We start from the raw sequence: 18,078 nt of genomic DNA, 5'->3' as shown, positions 1-18,078 counted from the left end.
TACAACACACAACAATATACCTTTATTGTAACGTACTGTATAGTCTTCCTTTTAATATTCATTAACATGATGGATATATGGTTTTAATTTATGTGGGTGGTCCAAGTGGTGTGTTGCTAGCTAACGTACTAGCAAGTATTAATGTTGAATGAAACCCAACTTATAGTGAGTTTGAACTTGGGTTGTCAAAGTTAACGCGATAATAACTTGTTAGCGTAAATTTATTTGAATGCCACTAATTTTTAACGCAATAATGCAATTGATCTTCCAGAGGTTGTAATGGGCTCAGTTTTAAAGCTAATTTGAATATGAAACTAGAAAACCTAAGGAATCCATTGGTATCAACCATGTCATATTAATTTGTCGCAAAGAAGGTTAAATAACGCTCCAAACCTGTGCTAAATTTTGGCGAGGAAAAACTGTCATGGCCATTTTCAAAGGGGTCCCTTGACCTCTGACCTCAAGATATGTGAATAAAAATAGGTTCTATGGGTACCCACGAGTCTCCCCTTTACAAACATGCCCACTTAATGATAATCACATGCAGTTTGGGTCAAGTCATAGTCAAGTCAGCACACTGACACACTGACAGCTGTTGTTGTCTGTTGGGCTGCAGTTTGCCATGTTATGATTTGAGCATATTTCTTATGCTAAATGCAATGCAGTACCTGTGAGGGTTTCTGGACAATATCTGTCATTGTTTTGTGTTGTTAATTGATTTACAATAATAAATATATACATAAATTTGCATAAAGCAGCACTCCCATGTTGATAACAGCATTAAATACTTGACAAATCTCCCTTTAAGGTTCATTTTGAACAGATAAAAAATGTGCGATTAATTGCGATTAATCATGGACAATCGTGCGATTAGTCACGATGAAATATTTGAATCGATTGACAGCCCTAGTTTTAACATTTGAAAGGGCAAATAAAGTGTTACCATATATTTTCATGTCACCCAGACAAATACACCATCAGTAATATCAGAGTTGTCCAGAAGAACATGTGTGACAAACCAGAATGATAGCTTGCTGGTTGATGATGGCCTGTTGCTGTTGTGTCAGTACTGCATGCTCCGATCCTAGAGAAGTATAACATATCAAACATAGACACCATGTAGTAAAGATGATATCGTTGTAGAAAAACAGTAGAAGCTCACACAGTTCACTGCAAAAGACTCTCCGCTTAACAAAAAAAAAAAACACAGAGGAACTTTACAACCTCATAATGAAATGTAAGATATAAAAAAGTTATGGCTTTTATCTAACACATATTGAATTGTAACTCCACCATGCCCACACGCTTCAGGCCAAACATGCTGGAACACAAACCCAGTTATTGTACCTGGCACACCTGTCATCACAGGCAAGCCTGGAACCACAGTCGTGGCAGGGAGCGAGGACACCCCCGGCAGACCGGGGACGCCACTGACATGGGATGCTGTATTATCTCTATCAGCAGCAGCAGCAGGGGCACGAGAGGGTGACGGGGTGGGTGCTACACGTGTGGCAGGAGTGATGGTGGAAGAAGTCTGTTGGTTGTAAGGGTGTGGGGGGAGGTTGTATTGGTGGAATTGGTGGAATTGTTGTTGTTGTTGTTGTTGTGGCCGTTGTGGAGGTTGCGGTTGCTGCTGCTGCTGCTGCTGCTGCTGCTGCTGCTGCTGCTGCTGTTGTTGGTGTTGTTCGTGGTGATGGTGGTGGGAAGGGATTGGCATGGCAGGGATGGGTGGCATCATTCCTCCTGCTACTGGAAGCACTGGCACAGCTTGAGGAGCGACAGGTCAAGGAACAGGGGAAGAGTTAGGAACAGTGCTGTGTCCAGGACTCTGTTTTAAATGGACTTTCATCCCCGGGCAGACAAGACCGGAAAAGCTAATCATCAATCTGCTGATTTGTCCGGTAAATATTAGCTGCTGAGCTTCAGTATGTTAGCATGTCTTGGTGATGTAAACAATGGTTTCCATGTGTTTGCTACATAATGGCCTCATGAATGAAGCGATATGAGAACAAATTTCCTCTCATTTTGTTAGCACCCATTGATTTCTGGGATTCACCAATGTTTTCTTATTTTTTTCTCCTCTTAGGTAAGAGAAAATGTAATGAGTGGTCGAGAGCACTCTCACCAAGATAAGAAAAAACATCTTGTTTTAAAGTCTACATATCGTCCAACACAAGGAAACATTTCAATTTGAGGAGCATAAAAAAAACACATGAATATCATATAATCATATTTAGAGTAATTATAATGAATAGATTATTAAATGTGTGGGCTAAAGAAATACTGTTGGTCCACTGATCCCAATTCAGACTATTAAAAACCTTTGGATGAAATTGAGTGCATTCAGCTTCCTGATGGCTTACATACTGCTCTTTGACGCTTTTCTTTTTTCCTGTAACGCCAGTACTGACACTCTGGAAAATCACATGTTTACTTTGTTTAAGTTTATTTAACAGTACGTCAATATAGCTACTGCCGAAGTTCTTCTTCTTCTTACAGCCTTTTTTGGTGGCATCTCTCTAATTCTTGGGAATATGCCAGAGTATTTTCACCCGGCACAACAACAACTTCCCTTATATAGTGTTTACCTATGCTAATAATAAACAATCGGCCACACGCCTCCAATTTATGATCAAGTGGGATTCATCATTTAGCACATCCGGGTAAGAGCAGATCTGGCCCATTACCTGTACTTGTAAATAGAATTCAACTAATGCATCAGGTTTACATTGGTCTTGTAATAAAAAAAAGAACAGCCTTCTTATGGCCAGACATGCCGTCATATTGTCTTGTTTTCTATTTTTTATTTGAAATAAATATGTACATTTAAAGGACCAGTGTTTAACAATCAGGGGGATCTGTTGGCAGAAATGGAATATAATATTAATAATTATGTTTTCTTTAGTGTATAATCACCTGAAAATAAGAATTGTTGTGTTTTTGTTAGCTTAGAATGAGACGTTTATATCTACATAGGGAGCGGGTCCTCTCCACGGAGTCCAACATGTTGCACCGCAATGTTTCAACAGTATACCAGAACGGCTTGGGCCGGAGTCCATAACGTTACACGCTATCGTCGCTGCCGCTCTCTCTCTCTCGCGCGTGCGCTTCACCACTCACTTCCCTCGTACATTCACAATCTAAGCACAGGCTCTTCTCAAAAGGCTACTCTTACAACAACGGGCTCTAGAGAGGGCCATTCACGTTTTCGTGTCAGCCACCCTAGCTCTCTAACACGCTTGGCACACGGGAGAAGCTTCAGTTGGTTGTAATTAAGTAAGTAAAAGTTATTTATATAGCGCTTTTCATAGACATAACACCACAAAGTGCTTTACAAGATCATTATAAAAAAATATAGTGACCACAAAGCTCAAGGCCCACCTCTTTTCTTTGGCTTTTGAATGTACTTGAATTGTGAATACTAATTGGCCTTTTATAATGCTCATTATAACAGTCTTTTACTCGTCTGTCTGTGGATATGTGTGATTTTGCTGTCTGCTCTGTTGACCTGTTTTTATTCTGCCTATGTCTGTAAAAGCACTTTGGTCAGTTCATGTTGTTTTAAATGTGCTATAGAAATAAATGTGACTTGACTTGACTTGACTTGACTTGACTTGACTTGACACACGAGCCACGTGATTAATAAATGACTAATTAAAACACAATGCATTGCGAAAAATACACAGTAAATACATAAATGCAAGCCCGTAATCTGCAACCTCACCGCTAGATACCGCCAGATCCTACACACTGTTCCTTTAATGATATTAAATAATGTATTTGAAAGTTTAAATCCAATACAACATGTTTCACGTAGGTGTTCAAAGTATTGGTGAACTATCCATCAGACTGTATATAGTGTGCATTGCTAGTTTGAAATAAACTAAAAGGCAGTCATTTCCGTCATCCCCTTTTCTTCCTGTAACTGTCACCACTGCTGTTGCTCTCTCCTTGTCCGACGGGGAGAGACGCCTTAGATTAGTAATTAGTTCAACATATTCAATTAGAGTTCAACATACTGTCTGATGTACAGTGAGCAACATAAAACTGGACATTCAGAAGCATGAAAATATTCACTACATACAATTTGTGAGTGATTTTCTCATTTTGTACAGCCACAATGAGAAGCATTCACACAAAACAGACTATTGCAAGAATGGCAGTGACTAAATGGACAGAGAAACCAAATGACAGCGTGAGTGTGTTTGATAAAGAACACTATGTGCAGCGAGAAGAGAGAGAATGAGAGTGACAGAGGCCTATAGAGAGTAAAGCAGTCATCTGTGGTTACAGTGAATGGCTGTCTATGCATTATCCATGAGGTCAGAATGCTCATTACAGCCTCTAAGCGACAGGTTAAGGTTTGTGAACTGTACACCTGAACCTTTACACCTCAGTCCTGTTCAGAGTCACTGAGCCCTCACCCTTAAACGATATGGAATTAATTACAATAATAAATATAATGTTTTTAAATGTAACATTTTAACGTTGTCTGCCTGTTGGTTATTTACTCATGTCATTTTGGCTAGGAAATGAAGTAATGAGTAACCCAAATCATATGAAACTTGGCAGTGTTTCCACCATTCAAGGGACTATTTATCTATCTAACTATTTATCAACCTGAGACTAATGCTGAGGATTTGGAACAAACTTAGAACAAGCTGAATTATTGATGTCAGTGCAGAGAGAAAAAGAGGACAAAAGACCAAAAAAATGAAAGCCAAAAGAAGAGAAAGAAAACAGTTGAGTCTGTAACAATATGCAGGTGAACACGGAGGAAAGACATGGAACAAAATAACAAATCTAAAGAAAAACAAATAGACAATCTGCACTAACAGACGTAACTAAAAGGAAACACACGCACACTAACTTGAGTGTTTTACCTCCGGGATGTATTCCTGGTGGATAAGGCCGGCTGGGGGGAGATTGACTCTCACCCTCTCCTCTTCCTGGGATGCCTATACCTCCTCCTCCCTTCATCCTTGCTGATAAACTTCCAGTCTTTTCCATGTCCTGGCAGCCAGAGAGAAGCAGGTAACAGAGATTCAGCAGATGGAAAAGGACAGTTGGAGATGATGAGAAAGTGGAGAGACATAAAGAGTAAGAGTAAATGTGTGTGTGTTAGAAAAAGGAGAGACTAAGGGAACAAGAGGGAGGGAGTGTGTTGTATTGGTTGATTCTGTGAGAGGGTCAGTAGAGCTGTAGGAACTGAATACTCTGCAGGAAGTACCGTACACACTGGAGGAGACGCTCCAGCACACACTAAAGTGACAGAAACTCGTAAAAAAGTAGTATGAGTCTCCAACAAAAGTTTGTCACTGTCTCGACACGACAAAAACAAATCGCTATCTTCCCAGGAAAAACACTTTACAGCTCAGAGAGTGAAGTGCTTTATATTTCACATCTGCAGATAGTTAGCATGAGCAGGGACAAGTCAAAGAATAAAGTCTCATGTGCATAGGTTCAAACTTCATCGCCAGAAAATCCAAGCAAAATGGTCTAATGTTACCACCCACACTGTTTGATTGACAGCTGATAATTAAAACCAACAAAAATCATAACAACAAGGGTCTCAAAGACACTATTTTTATGCCTATATTACAAAAATACAAATTATGGATATTATGTTGACAGTGTCTTTGAGAGCCCTGGTTAACAACTCAAACATACCTGAACTTTCTTGCTGTTTCCTCCAATTTTTTTTGTTTTACCGAATACATAAAGCTGTTAACGGAACAGTAATCCTCCCAGAGCTGTGTGCACGAGTGCTGCCGGCTGTTACGGTCATATACGGTAGGTCACTCAGTAACCTAATCGCCCCTCCTGTCTGCTCCATTCATACACAAACAGAAGCAGTGGATCACATGTTCCATCCATCCATCAACACTCCCCTCCATTCACACTCAGATTGCAGATCAGCTGGAGGGAGCATGACGTGACAGTTTTATGCATTTCGGAGCTGCAGCTAACGAGAGTTTCCTTCATGTAGTAATCTGGGGGGTTTTTTCCCCCCAATTTATGAATTGATTGATTAGCCTATAAAATTTCAGAAACTGTGAAAAAGAGTGATGTCTTCAAATTGCTTTGTCTGACCAACACATAATGGAAACTTGCTGTGTGTCTTCAACCTTTGTTAAAAGCTGCTCTGGTTGTTTCTTCTGAAAATAATGAAAACAATGCAAACCATGACGGAGATAAGTAAATTCAGTCCCTACACCGGCGATGTTTTACAGTGCATTTGACGATTAGAGACTAATTTGACAGTCGTAGTAATCAGTTCCACGCTAATTTATTTCCAATGCAGGAGGGAAAGTATGGTTAGGATGTGATGTTTTTTTTGTCAGTACTCACGATGCTGCTGTCTGACAGCACGGGGTCAAACAGACTGTCCAGGTAGCGGTCCATTCCTCTCTGAGTCTGACCTTCACTGAACGCATCCGACTCTACTGGACACAGACAGACAGCGGAGCAGCTTTAAAAATGGCTGTTACACTTTACGTTCAGTGCATTAAATAACTAGAAACCAGAACTATCTAACTGAAATAAGCTGCCATTGTAATACCGGTTTTTACAACAGGACTCACATCTGACCTTGTCCACAGATATAATAGATGTATACACTTGCTACTGCCGTGCATATCCTTATTAATATATGCATGTAGTAAAGTTTGTGTGTGTGTACCATGGCTGTAGTAACCGTCAGAGTCTGGCAGGCTGTGGGCTGGTCTGCTGTTACGGAGAGGAAAGGCAGGAGGAAGCTCCTCATCTGACTCAAAGCCACTGCCAAACAAAGCACTGAGAGGAGAGGAGAGGAGAGGAGAGGAGAGGAGAGGAGAGGAGAGGAGAGTTGTTGTTGTAAATACAGTATGTACATTTCAAATATTTGTATATGCACGTATTTGTGTGTGTTTTGTGTACTGACAGGCTGGCGTTTGCTCTGACTCTGGCCGGGTCGTCAGTGCTGATGATGAAGTAACTCTTCTGCTTTGGGAAGTCAGTCGGAAGCTCCAGGTCTGCAATCAGGTCCATCACATAGTCGTGACCCGCTAACTCCACCCACTGGCCGTGCTCCTTCATCAGAACCGAACTCCCCCTCCACCAGTCGGACACTCCCCTGCAAGATCATCATACCCTTCAAATACCTCGCACTCAAAGCATTATGTATGTACTGTACAATATAACTGTATTTGCATTAAAAATATAATATAATGAAGCTGGGAGTTTCATTCAAATGTGAGCTACAAATACAAATAAGACATATAAGTATGAGTAGGAAGACTAAAGAAATACAGAATGGCTCAAGAAGTATTTCATATTGAATGCAAAAATAGGGCGTAGCACTACACACAAGTATCGGAGCTGAACCATGAGCTGAAAATAAATAAATCAGTGCTGTGACTTATACTTAAATATGAGGTATCAGCACCTGTGGCGCAGTATGTCCCCTGCTAAATCCTCTCCACTGGTCCAGGAATGGACCGGACACAGGAATGATCCTCCTACGAAGAAAATAAAAAAGAATACATAAACTTTATTTTCATAGTCACATACATACAGGTACATACTGTACATGAAATTTGATATCTGCATTTAACCCATCCTAAGCATTTGGAGCAGTGGGCTGCTGTAAAGTGCCCGGGAAGCAACTTGAGGTTCAGTGTCTCGCTCAAGGACACTTCGACGTGCAGACAAGAGGAGCCGGGGATCGAGCCACCAACATTGTGATTCAAAACAATCCCCTGGGCAACAGCTGCCCCAGGATACTGTATTTTCAACAGTTTCTTTCCACTGTGGTTTTCAAATCACACCAATTGAAATCACACCAAAGCAAAATGCAATAAATTGCGCAATTCAAAGACCGAGAGCCCTGTGGTTCCATCACCTGATCCTGACTGCCAATGAATAATCAATGATCAGGGGCTGTTACTGATCCCACTCAATCAAACTGATGCCAGTGCTCTCTGCCACGCTCTTGCTTTTCTTTTGAGGCGTGTGCTCATTTATGCTGTAGGTGAGAAAGACTACTTACATGATATTTAATAAGTCTTTTGTTCTACTGTGCTCATTTGAAAATAAATTGAGGGATTTGTTGTACAGCAGAGGGAAAAATTAAAAGTAGTAAATGTTTTGTGAATATTTTGCTGCCCTTGATCTGTTTGCAGTGTTCTGGCATTAGACGCCAGGAAAAAAACTGCATGATGTAATGTTAAAAAAGGCAAGATGCATCTCACCATCAGAACAGTGCACGTGCAACACCATGTTGGCCTTCTTCCTATTGGCCGTCCACTCCAGCAGGGACAGCGGATAGGTCCGTGCAGTCTCGGGGGTGGAGCCTGAGGTTAGCTGTGTCTTCTGATTGGTTTGGATGAGTCTGTGCTGCAGCAACGCCTGGCAACCAGCAGGGGCGCGGTCAGATACAAACCTGGAGAGGAAAGGACACCTGAGTGTTGGCTTTTCCTGCTTCAGCCCCGCTGCTTCAGCGGCTGAAGCAGGAAAAGAAACGTTATCGTCTCCGACCGCAGCCGGAGTGAACAGGGGAGACACCGGCACTCGGTCGGAGACGATAACGTAACTCGTTGCGGAGCCCCGTCACTTCACAAGACACGGGAAACCTCTGTTGGTCTGGAGGAGATGCAGCATTTATTTCTGCACAAACATCCACTGTACATTCACTAGATATTCTCAGAGCTACGAACTCTTCTGCAGTGTGGAGTGTGCGCGCATGAACGTGAGGTGGAGCGAGAACGCGCACGTGTGAGTGAAGACAAGCAGGCAGAGGAGCGGTCTGAACAGCGTAGCCACACGCAAGCGTGCATATGTGAGCGCGCATGGGACACAGACCTGGTAGATTTATACGTGTAAAAAGTTACAAACAGTCCCTTTAAAAGGAAATTTGTCAAGTATTTAATACTCTTATCAACATGGGAGTGGGCAAATATGCTGCTTTATGCAAATGTATGTATATATTTATTATTGGAAATCAATTAATAACACAAACATTGTCAAATATTGTCCAGAAACCCTCACAGGTACTGCATTTAGCATAAAAAAATATGCTCAGATCATAAAAAGGCAACAACAGCTGTCAGTGTGTCAGTGTGCTGACTTGACTATGACTTGCCCCAAAACTGCATGTGATTATCATAAAGTGTGCATGTCTGTAAAGGGGAGACTCGTGGGTACCCATAGAACCCATTTTCATTCACATATCTTGAGGTCAGAGGTCAAGGGACTCCTTTGAAAATGGCCATGACAGTTTTTCCTCGCCAAAATTATATTTTCCCTTCTCGACAAGCTGGTATGACTTGGTTGGTACCAATGGATTCCTTCAATTCTCTTATTTCATATGCTGCCAGTATCTTGACTCTAGCTTTAAAACTGCACCTGCTACAACCTACTAAAGATCGATTGCGTTAATGTGTTATTATCACGTTAACTTTGACAGCCCTAATTACTACCAAACCCCCATTTTCATGTGAATGCATGTGAAGGTATATTTTCATCAATATGATTTCTGTACACGGGTGAGAAACGATATCTTACTTCAGTAGATATTTGTCCATCTTGGTTGACGGGGCGAAGCTGCAGACACACGCCAGCAGCAGCAACCAGCCTCTCTCAGCGTTGTCAGAGTTTACGTTCCTCCACACCTGGTTGACGACCTGAGCCAGGATCTCGTCCTGTAACCCTGGAGATGACAGGCCCCTTTGGATGATGTAATTCCCAAACATGTTTTCCTGCGCCCCGTTCAGGTGAGGGTCCCCCATGAATCGTAATACCTGAAAGCAAAATAAAGGCAAAAAACATTTCAACGAACTCTCGATATCTGGATATCTTACTGGCTTGTAGCATGTTGTGTATTGTTGTACCGTGTAACCAAACTTTAAATTTGCCTGGATGTTTGCCTTGCTGTCAATTTAGGATAAGCAATGACAGAGAGAAATGCTATGAAAACAAATTTTAATAAATTGTCCTGGCCACTAAGACCTGTATTTTATTGATTCACAGTGTATAGCTTAACTAACTCTTCTGGTACATTTAAAAAGTTGTTTCATAGAACAACAATGACAAAGAAGCAGGGACTAGATGACAAATCTGGGCAGCAAGCCACTAGAGACTGTCCCTGGTGTGTAACAGGGGTAATAGCAGTGGCAGTGTGTGACTGGATCATTGTAAAGGACAGTAGAACAGTGCTGAAAGAATTCCAGATCCATGGCTAATTTATTATTATTATTTTTTTCAGAAGTCAGCCTACCATGATGAAGAGCTCCAGAGCTTCTCCTCTCAGGTCCTCCTCTACACGGGTCAGAGGTGACTCCAGAGGTGCCATCAACATCCCAAACTTTGGTTCCTACAGCAACAAAAGATTTACAACATCTTTAGGAAGCACAATAACTTCACATTTTCAAAACAATGATGATGATGAGGACAGAGCTGAGGAATAACCACATACAGTTAAGAGGGCAGTCAATCTGTAGGACCAAAGCTGACTGTAATACTGTAAGTATTCTGTTACACTTCTCACCCTAAAGTAGATCTGCACATAGCGGTAGAACGGGTAATTGTTGATGTCCAGAGGCAGAGTGAGTTGAGCCTCTTCCTGGATATGAGGAGCTTGAAGCAGAGCCAGACAGTCTGAGTGTAACTCCCTCCTGACTAGAAAGAGAGAGACGAGGGCAAACGACAAGTCAACCAGCATACATATACGGTGGTGGCATGGAGTCCTTCAAAGTATGTTTGCCAAGTAATTTTTCCCTTTTGGTTTGTCCCTCTCTGTCAGGACTATTCAAGTCAATCCTGGAGCTGACACTGTCAATGCTGATGAGATGAGACACATCCAGACAGCTTAACTCAGCTATTTGGTTCATGAATAATTTGTGTGTGCACATTAATGTGAACTTCACAAAAAGGAAGACGGACATTAACAGACCTCCTGCTGCCTGCAGCAACGCGCCCAGCTCTGCAGGGATCACCAAGTGTGTGACGTTCACCACCTCCCTCTTGGTCAGCTCCTGAAAGAAATAATGTTTTTATTGTTTAAGGACCGATTGCTAAAATCTTCCTGTCTTGTGAGAGAAAAACATGCTACTTTTACAGATACGTTTCTTATTTAAAGGTGCAGTGTGTAGGATTTGGCGATATCTAGCGGTGAGGTTGCAGATTGCAACCAACTAAAACTTCAAGCGTGTAGGAGAACAACTCTGGCCAATGGAAAAATGCAAAAATGCAAATGGCCCTATCTAGAGCCAGTGTTATATAGTGTCCAAACTTCCATCTTACCATCTCTCTCCTCCTCCTCTCCTCTTCAGCTTTCCTCTGGGCTTGAAACTTCATCTGCAAACAGATCACAGAAATCACACAGAGCAAGAGGATGCTAAAGCACTAAATCAGATCAAAAGTGGGCGATATTTTCAACAGTATATGTCTGAGTGATTTATGAAAGGTTGTATCCCCAAGATATGAAATGAGATATATGGTCATTTGAAAGCAGACTCCATGTACCTTGATGTATTGCTTGCGGTTGACGTACATGTGGACGAGAGAGCGGAACCGAACTAGACTCTCCCTCATTTTCACATAGTGCTTCCTGTAGGGCAGAATGAAGAATTGGAGTACCACCATTAGCACATGTCTCATACCTAAAGTCATGTTTTAATCACATTTCCTAAGAAACGTTTGTTTCATATACAAAGAGACTAATGTTGTAGGCATGCTACAAGTACTTTGTTAAAGAAGTCACCGTTACAATGTGTTTTTATGGTCAGGATTTGGTTCAGTAGTTTCCTAAATAATTTATATTTTGGATGTAATGCAGTGTTAAAGAGGATCTATTATACTGTTGTGCTTTTTCTCTTTCCTTCACTGTGTAATTTGACTTCCTCACTACTACAGTATATGTAGATGGTAAAAGTTAGTGGACTGACATACCATCTTTTTTAATTTTTAGTACCACAATTTGTTTACATAAATGCTTGAAATAAATGCGGAAATCAGTTGATTTGATCAGTTATGAAACCAGCAGTAGCAGAGAAGCTTACCTTGTGAGGAAGCCTCGGCACTGGGCCTGCAGCCCGATGATCTTTTTGCGGAAGGCCACGAAGCGTTTCCTGACAAAGAACATGCGGGTGTAGCGCTGCAAGGTGAGGGCGGCAAGTTGACGGGAGCGCTGCCGTTTACACTCCAACAACTGGTAGATGTCCTCCTTCAGAAACAACTGCCGTTCACGCACACACACAATCGTACATGTCATTACTCTAGCTTGTATTGCTGTTTCACTTTACTGTCTTTCAGAGGCTGTAGCAGACTCAGCTTTAGAGCTGAAGATTCTGGTTTCATATGAAACTAGAAAACCGAAGGAATCCATTGGTACTTGTCGGGAAGGAGGTTAAATAAGGCTCCAAAGTGAGCAGTTTCCAGAACAGAAGTGCTCACCATCCAATCGCCGAAAAATGCAGTTCTTGCAGAAATCTCCAAATGTCAAAAGTTTTTGATAACAAATCACAGCATGGCTTTTTCTATGAAGTTCCTCAAGGTCTTGGTGTGTTAATGTTGTATTGTGGAGGTTTTTTTGATTTGAGTTTTTTATTAATTCTCAAGTGGTAAAAAGTGGTTAAATTTAGCACCAAATCTGTGTAACAAATTAAATCAACCCAAAAATTGCTGCAACAACTTACGAGACACAATAGAGCATGGAGATGACCATCATATACTTCCTTCATAATGCTCTTAGCTCTTATACACTTTTACAATTAATTTTTAAATTAATAAATCAATTATTGGTTTTATTTCTGATTTATGACTAGAACAATTTGACACAGTGCTGAGCTGCATCTCAAATTAATCTTCAGGTTCCCAGCTTTCAGATGATGTACACCACTTCTATGTGACATCTACTGCTGACCTGCTATCTCCCCCTTAAGACCCCCTGCACCCCCCTATAAAAGACAAAAACGGGTCTACAGTATGTGGGTCTCTAAGGGTTCGTTTCTGAAAGGGTTACATGAACAAATGAGAGCACAAACTCACCTTTGTGACTCCAACGTGGTAGGCTCCTGGTCTGAGAAAACACAGCTTACAGAGCATTATCACACAGTTCTCTCCATTTGCTGCTGGAAGCTCTCGCAACCCCACCAGGGACTTATACCTGGGGATGACACACACATACACATTCACATGCATTGGCTTTAAAAATAATAATAATTATTATATTTATATTTCAGACATGTTAGCTATCACTTCCATGCCAACTACCCTGTGGCTCCCTCCATCCAGTGATTACCACTGTGTGTATGTTACCTGAACAGGAAGATGGAGAATGGCATTCTGACAGGATACCCCTCTCTACGGATCCTAATGGTCTCCATGACACCCGAGTGTCTCAGCTGGTTGCTGACCAGGTCGTCCTCATATACACCTGGTTGCTAAACACAGATGCGAGCACATTTGAAAAAAGTGTCAAGATACAGTGAGACAGAACTCATGCATGTAAATGATCAGTGTCATCAGTCTGAAAATCTACCTTCATGTTATTTGGCTTAATGCAGCGAACAAAAAAAGGGTTGCACCTGAAACGGAACAATAAAAGCAAACAAGTAATTCACATTTCCTGCTTATTAATCATCATGTTAAATCTTTAGAAACCATGAGATGTTTTAATGAAAACTGTGGACAGCAACAGTTATTGTTCACCTCTCCATCTTCTCCACCAGCTCCAGCAGGGACTGTTGGAACTTGTTGCTGACGGTGGGCGCTTGGTATCTTCTGGTGACTGTGCTGCTCTTCCTCATGTGACCTCCTCTCTGCTGACCCGTGACCTCTGCGTGAACCAGGAAGAGGTTTGACACCATCTGGACACACACAAACACACACAAATACATTCACACTGCAATTGTTAATGTTCACATGAATTATAGATTAGGTCTCTAATATACAGTAAGAGTAATGTGACCATACATATTGATGTGAAGATGCTGCTCTCCTCTCACCTTGTTCTTGCTCTGAATGAACAGGTCCAGGACATCCTGACGGACCTGGTCGTAGTTCTTATCGAGGAACTTGTAAACCTGCGTCATTGATATCACAAATTATTGGAAGATCAGTCAGCGATCAGTGGAGGATTCCCTCTCTTCCAGCAACGTTTAGTGTTGTTGCTTGTTTAACAGTTTTCATACACTCTTTTACTTTACCTCAATGTCTTTTTAGCCACGCTAGTGGGAAGGCTCTATGAATGGTAAAGTCAGTCAGTACAACACTTAAGTGACTTTTCCTTGATGAGCCACCATGAGGTTGTTGTTTTGAGTGAAATGTCAGTAAAACTATGGGATGGATTGTTGGCACGAAACTGGGTTCCAACATTCATATCCCCCTCAGGGTGAATTAGTGATGACTAAACTTTTCATCTAGCACCAACAGACATCACATCAAAATTTGACTCTAGGGCTGTCAGTCGATTAAAATATTTAATCGTGATTAATCGAAATTAATTGCAAATTGTTTTACCTGTTCAAAATGTACTTTAAAAGGGAGCTTTGTCAAGTATTTATTATTCTTATCAACATGGCAGTGGGCAAATATGCAAGGGAACCCTTTGCGACAAGCTAGTATGACATTGTTGGTACCAACGGATTCTTTTCTAGTTTCATATGTATCTATAGATCTTCACTCTAGCTTTAAAACTGAGTCCGCAACAACCTCCAAAAGATTGAATGCGTTAATGCGTTAAAGAAATTAGTGGCATTAAAAATAATTTGCGTTAAAGCAACAGTGGGTAGAAATGGAGCAAATATTAATAAAAAAAGTTATTTTTATAAAACGGTCAGTATATCCTGACAGTAGTGCATGAGACAGGTAATCTGAAAAAAAAATCATGTGCCTCTGTGCCTCCAGTGCTCCTAATGGCCTCTGAGAGATTTCACAGACAGGAGGAAAAACAACCAATCAGAGCCGAGCTGGAGTCTGCTGTCCAGCTGCCATCTATGAGAGCCATGAGTCAATCACTTGCAAACTCCGACCAAACGGTCAAACTAGGCAGCGCTGATCAAATGTGTTCTGTTACTGTAATGCCTATTTCTCACCTCAGATTTTTTCAGAAACATCTCGTAGTGTACTGTTTAGCTGTAAAATGAGAAAGTTTGTGAACCGGCAGCCATGTTAAGATCTGCTGAGGAAATAGCAAGCACTGCCCACCAGCCGGAGCACAGCCAATAGGAACGCTCTCTCTCTCTGAAATGACCTGTGATTGGCCAGAGTCTTCTGTCACGGGCTAGATTTTTTAAAGCCTGAAAACAGAGCCATGAGGAGGTGCAGAAGTCTAGTTTTCTCTCAGAGCACTTTAATTATAATATGCTGAAAGGTTATTGTGGAATTTTTGCCCAATGATGCCAAAAACTTGTTGCCTACTGAAGCTTCAACACGTTATTATCGCGTTTACTTTGACAGCCCTATCATAAACCAAATTAAATTTTGACCTGATGATGGCACTAGATGAAAAGTTAAGGGATCACCAATTTTAATGAAGCTTATGCATAAATTCAGTCAGGAAGACTAGGGGTGCAATCTCATTCATTCTCATTCATTCTGGGTTCTCTCTCATGGGCTATTAATATGTCAGCTGATTATGGGCGTCTCTCTTTTCAGTGACCAATCAGATCTTGCCATATCTCCCTAAACCAATCACATTGCTGCTGTCAAAAGTTTAAAAACCGTTTTCCTCTATGCTGTTTTCAGTGTCAGTATTCAGCACAAACGGATGAGACCCTCCACCACCCCATCACCTCCAGTTTCATCACATCAGAGTAATCCTGCTCCACTTCATTCATCGGATCTGCATCAATCTTCACTACCACCATCACCAGTGTCTAGACCCGGGGGAATAATCCTAAATCCTACTACAGCCTCACTTCCCCCTTATTATTTCACATTTGGTCTAAATCGCCAAAGAATGTTACTATTCATAATTCGTGCACTTTGTAATAAATCACCATTCAATTCATACGAGTCTCTCCAGATTAAATTACAATTCATCCTGAGGGGAACATGAATGTCTGTGCCAAATTTCATGGCAATCCATCGAATAGTTGTTGACATATTTCAGTCTGGACCAAAGAGGTGGATGACCGACCAACAGACAGACAGACATTGCCATCCTTGGAGCGATGCTGCTACAATGCCTAAAAACGGGAGTATACTTTTGGTACAGATCAGAGGTTATCAATGACATTATTGATGTCAGTGAATCAAATACATTTCTGCCAACTGGCAGGTTTTGTCACCTGAGATGAGCCAATGAGGAGCTGCGTACCTGGTAGGTGACCCGGCCAGCAAAGTGCTTGATGGTGAACTCTGGGAGGGGCATCTTTGGCTTCTGATACAGTGGGTTGTTGCCATGGTGATAGTGACACTTTTGGAGGAACGTGTGGTCTGTCGCCTGGCAACAAAGCAGCAGACTCTTAGTGACGTGTACGATAATTCAATCTGTGGGCGTAATAGATGTGTAAGTGCCTTCAGGTTCTCTTCAGGTTTCTCCCGCCCCACCTGTGGGAAACAGCACTGGTCGTCCAGGATCCTCAGTATCCCATGAGGCTTAGCGGCAACGAGGTCAATGCAGGGCTGGTTGTCACTGAACGGGATGTCCTGCCAGGGGATTTGTTCCCGGCTGTACTCCTCCTGCATGGGGATCACATGCAATACAATTTCCTGTACAATGAGTTCACATGTCTTAATATTGCTTCTGTAAATCAACTGATCAATTCATTTACTAATGCTTGCAGCACTAATAGAGATCTATTTCTATCCTCATCTGCACAAGTGCATGCAAACATTTATGTGTATTTTGTGTATGCATGTGTGAGTGCATGTGTGAGTAATTGAGAGTCCGCGTAGGTGTGACGTCGACTCACCTGTTCTTCTCTGAATACGATCCTGTTGAAGAAGAACTGCAGGTACTCGTTTGCATAATTGATGCAAAGCTGCTCAAAGCTGTTGAAGGTCAGATCCTGTTGTTCCCACACACAAACACACACACACACTGAGTCTTTCTGCTGTGCAACACAAGGAAGTGACAGACAGGTGATAAGATGCTCCGTCTGTGTGTTTGTACCTCAAATCCGTAAATGTCCAGGATGGAGATGGAGAGGGTGTGTTGGCGGGGGTACACCTGAGCGTTGATCCTCTCTGTTAACCAATGGAAGAGCAGCGAGTACAGGATCTTGGCAACAGCATCTCTGGGGAACAAAGATGTGCGTGTGAAAGACAAAGTGCGGGACGGGAATATTGGATGAGAATTAGAAAGACACAGAGAGGTGATGAATAAAAAAACTGGTCCCTATATAAGTCGTTATTACATTTAAGGTGGAGTGAGAAAGAATGAATTAGATAGAAGTTATGAGATATCACAAGTTATGAAGAACCATGTACGAGGTCTCACATATATTACCCGCTCACAGATTAGGAAGCAGGGAAAGTCTTTTTATTGAAAAAGATAAACAAAATTACTTAGCTTCATGTTGATTTCCAAAAGAATAATTTTAATGGGCACAAAATGGCTAATTTAGAGGTATTTCCCTTTCAGAATACATTTTCATGCAGTGCATGTTGGGTATGTAGCCATCTCACCTGGCATCAACAGCACTTTCCACAGTCAATGGGGTGTAGATCTTGTCCCTCATTGTCTCCTGTAGAGAAGACAGAAGGGTTTAAAGTCGAAGGCTGCTTGTTTGTTTTCACAAACTACTGGGCCTTCTCTCCAACTGTTGCTCCTGGAGACCTCCTTCACCTCCTCATGATAACCATCCTCATCATCCTCATCATCATCATCATCATCATCATCATCATCATCATCATCATCATCATCATCATCATCGTGCATTGTCAGCTCAAAGACAGTGAGTCTTTCTCTTCCTGTTGGTATGTAATTACTACACGCTCTATAGTAGCACTACAATGAATGTAAAGAGTTCTGCAGCCTGATTCTTATTCTCACATTATGGAAAGATAAATTAAATCCTGAAAAAAATGTCTGTCCATCTTTGAGACATTCAGCTTCTTCTTATCTTTGCAAACTGACACCCCAGCTCAGGT

General features: G+C 41.6%; 1 protein-coding gene across 7 annotated transcripts in view; it reads right to left on the bottom strand.

The window, feature by feature from the left end:
- Positions 1-18,078, bottom strand: part of LOC141780186 (unconventional myosin-XV-like) — a 63,975-nt gene that overhangs the window by 15,676 nt on the left and 30,221 nt on the right. For 5 of the 7 annotated variants that reach the window (XM_074655305.1, XM_074655308.1, XM_074655307.1 and 2 more), the window contains 25 exons: positions 17,614-17,672; positions 17,099-17,222; positions 16,899-16,994; positions 16,534-16,665; positions 16,301-16,426; positions 13,986-14,063; positions 13,690-13,847; positions 13,520-13,565; positions 13,297-13,421; positions 13,027-13,144; positions 12,039-12,214; positions 11,503-11,587; positions 11,281-11,334; positions 10,931-11,012; positions 10,526-10,656; positions 10,256-10,351; positions 9,544-9,779; positions 8,232-8,422; positions 7,427-7,499; positions 6,923-7,114; positions 6,683-6,795; positions 6,352-6,446; positions 4,884-5,013; positions 1,348-1,767; positions 1,020-1,084 (listed from right to left, as the gene is read on the bottom strand). In XM_074655305.1, the coding sequence (XP_074511406.1) occupies positions 1,020-1,084; positions 1,348-1,767; positions 4,884-5,013; positions 6,352-6,446; positions 6,683-6,795; positions 6,923-7,114; positions 7,427-7,499; positions 8,232-8,422; positions 9,544-9,779; positions 10,256-10,351; positions 10,526-10,656; positions 10,931-11,012; positions 11,281-11,334; positions 11,503-11,587; positions 12,039-12,214; positions 13,027-13,144; positions 13,297-13,421; positions 13,520-13,565; positions 13,690-13,847; positions 13,986-14,063; positions 16,301-16,426; positions 16,534-16,665; positions 16,899-16,994; positions 17,099-17,222; positions 17,614-17,672 (3,201 nt within the window). The remainder of the gene's footprint in view (positions 1-1,019; positions 1,085-1,347; positions 1,768-4,883; positions 5,014-6,351; positions 6,447-6,682; positions 6,796-6,922; positions 7,115-7,426; positions 7,500-8,231; positions 8,423-9,543; positions 9,780-10,255; positions 10,352-10,525; positions 10,657-10,930; positions 11,013-11,280; positions 11,335-11,502; positions 11,588-12,038; positions 12,215-13,026; positions 13,145-13,296; positions 13,422-13,519; positions 13,566-13,689; positions 13,848-13,985; positions 14,064-16,300; positions 16,427-16,533; positions 16,666-16,898; positions 16,995-17,098; positions 17,223-17,613; positions 17,673-18,078) is intronic. The other 2 variants (XM_074655306.1, XM_074655311.1) reach the window with 2 other exon arrangements.

The sequence above is a fragment of the Sebastes fasciatus genome, chromosome 13 (assembly GCF_043250625.1).
Source record: "Sebastes fasciatus isolate fSebFas1 chromosome 13, fSebFas1.pri, whole genome shotgun sequence".
Lineage (NCBI taxonomy): Eukaryota > Metazoa > Chordata > Actinopteri > Perciformes > Sebastidae > Sebastes > Sebastes fasciatus.
This window is presented reverse-complemented; position numbering and strand designations above follow the sequence as displayed.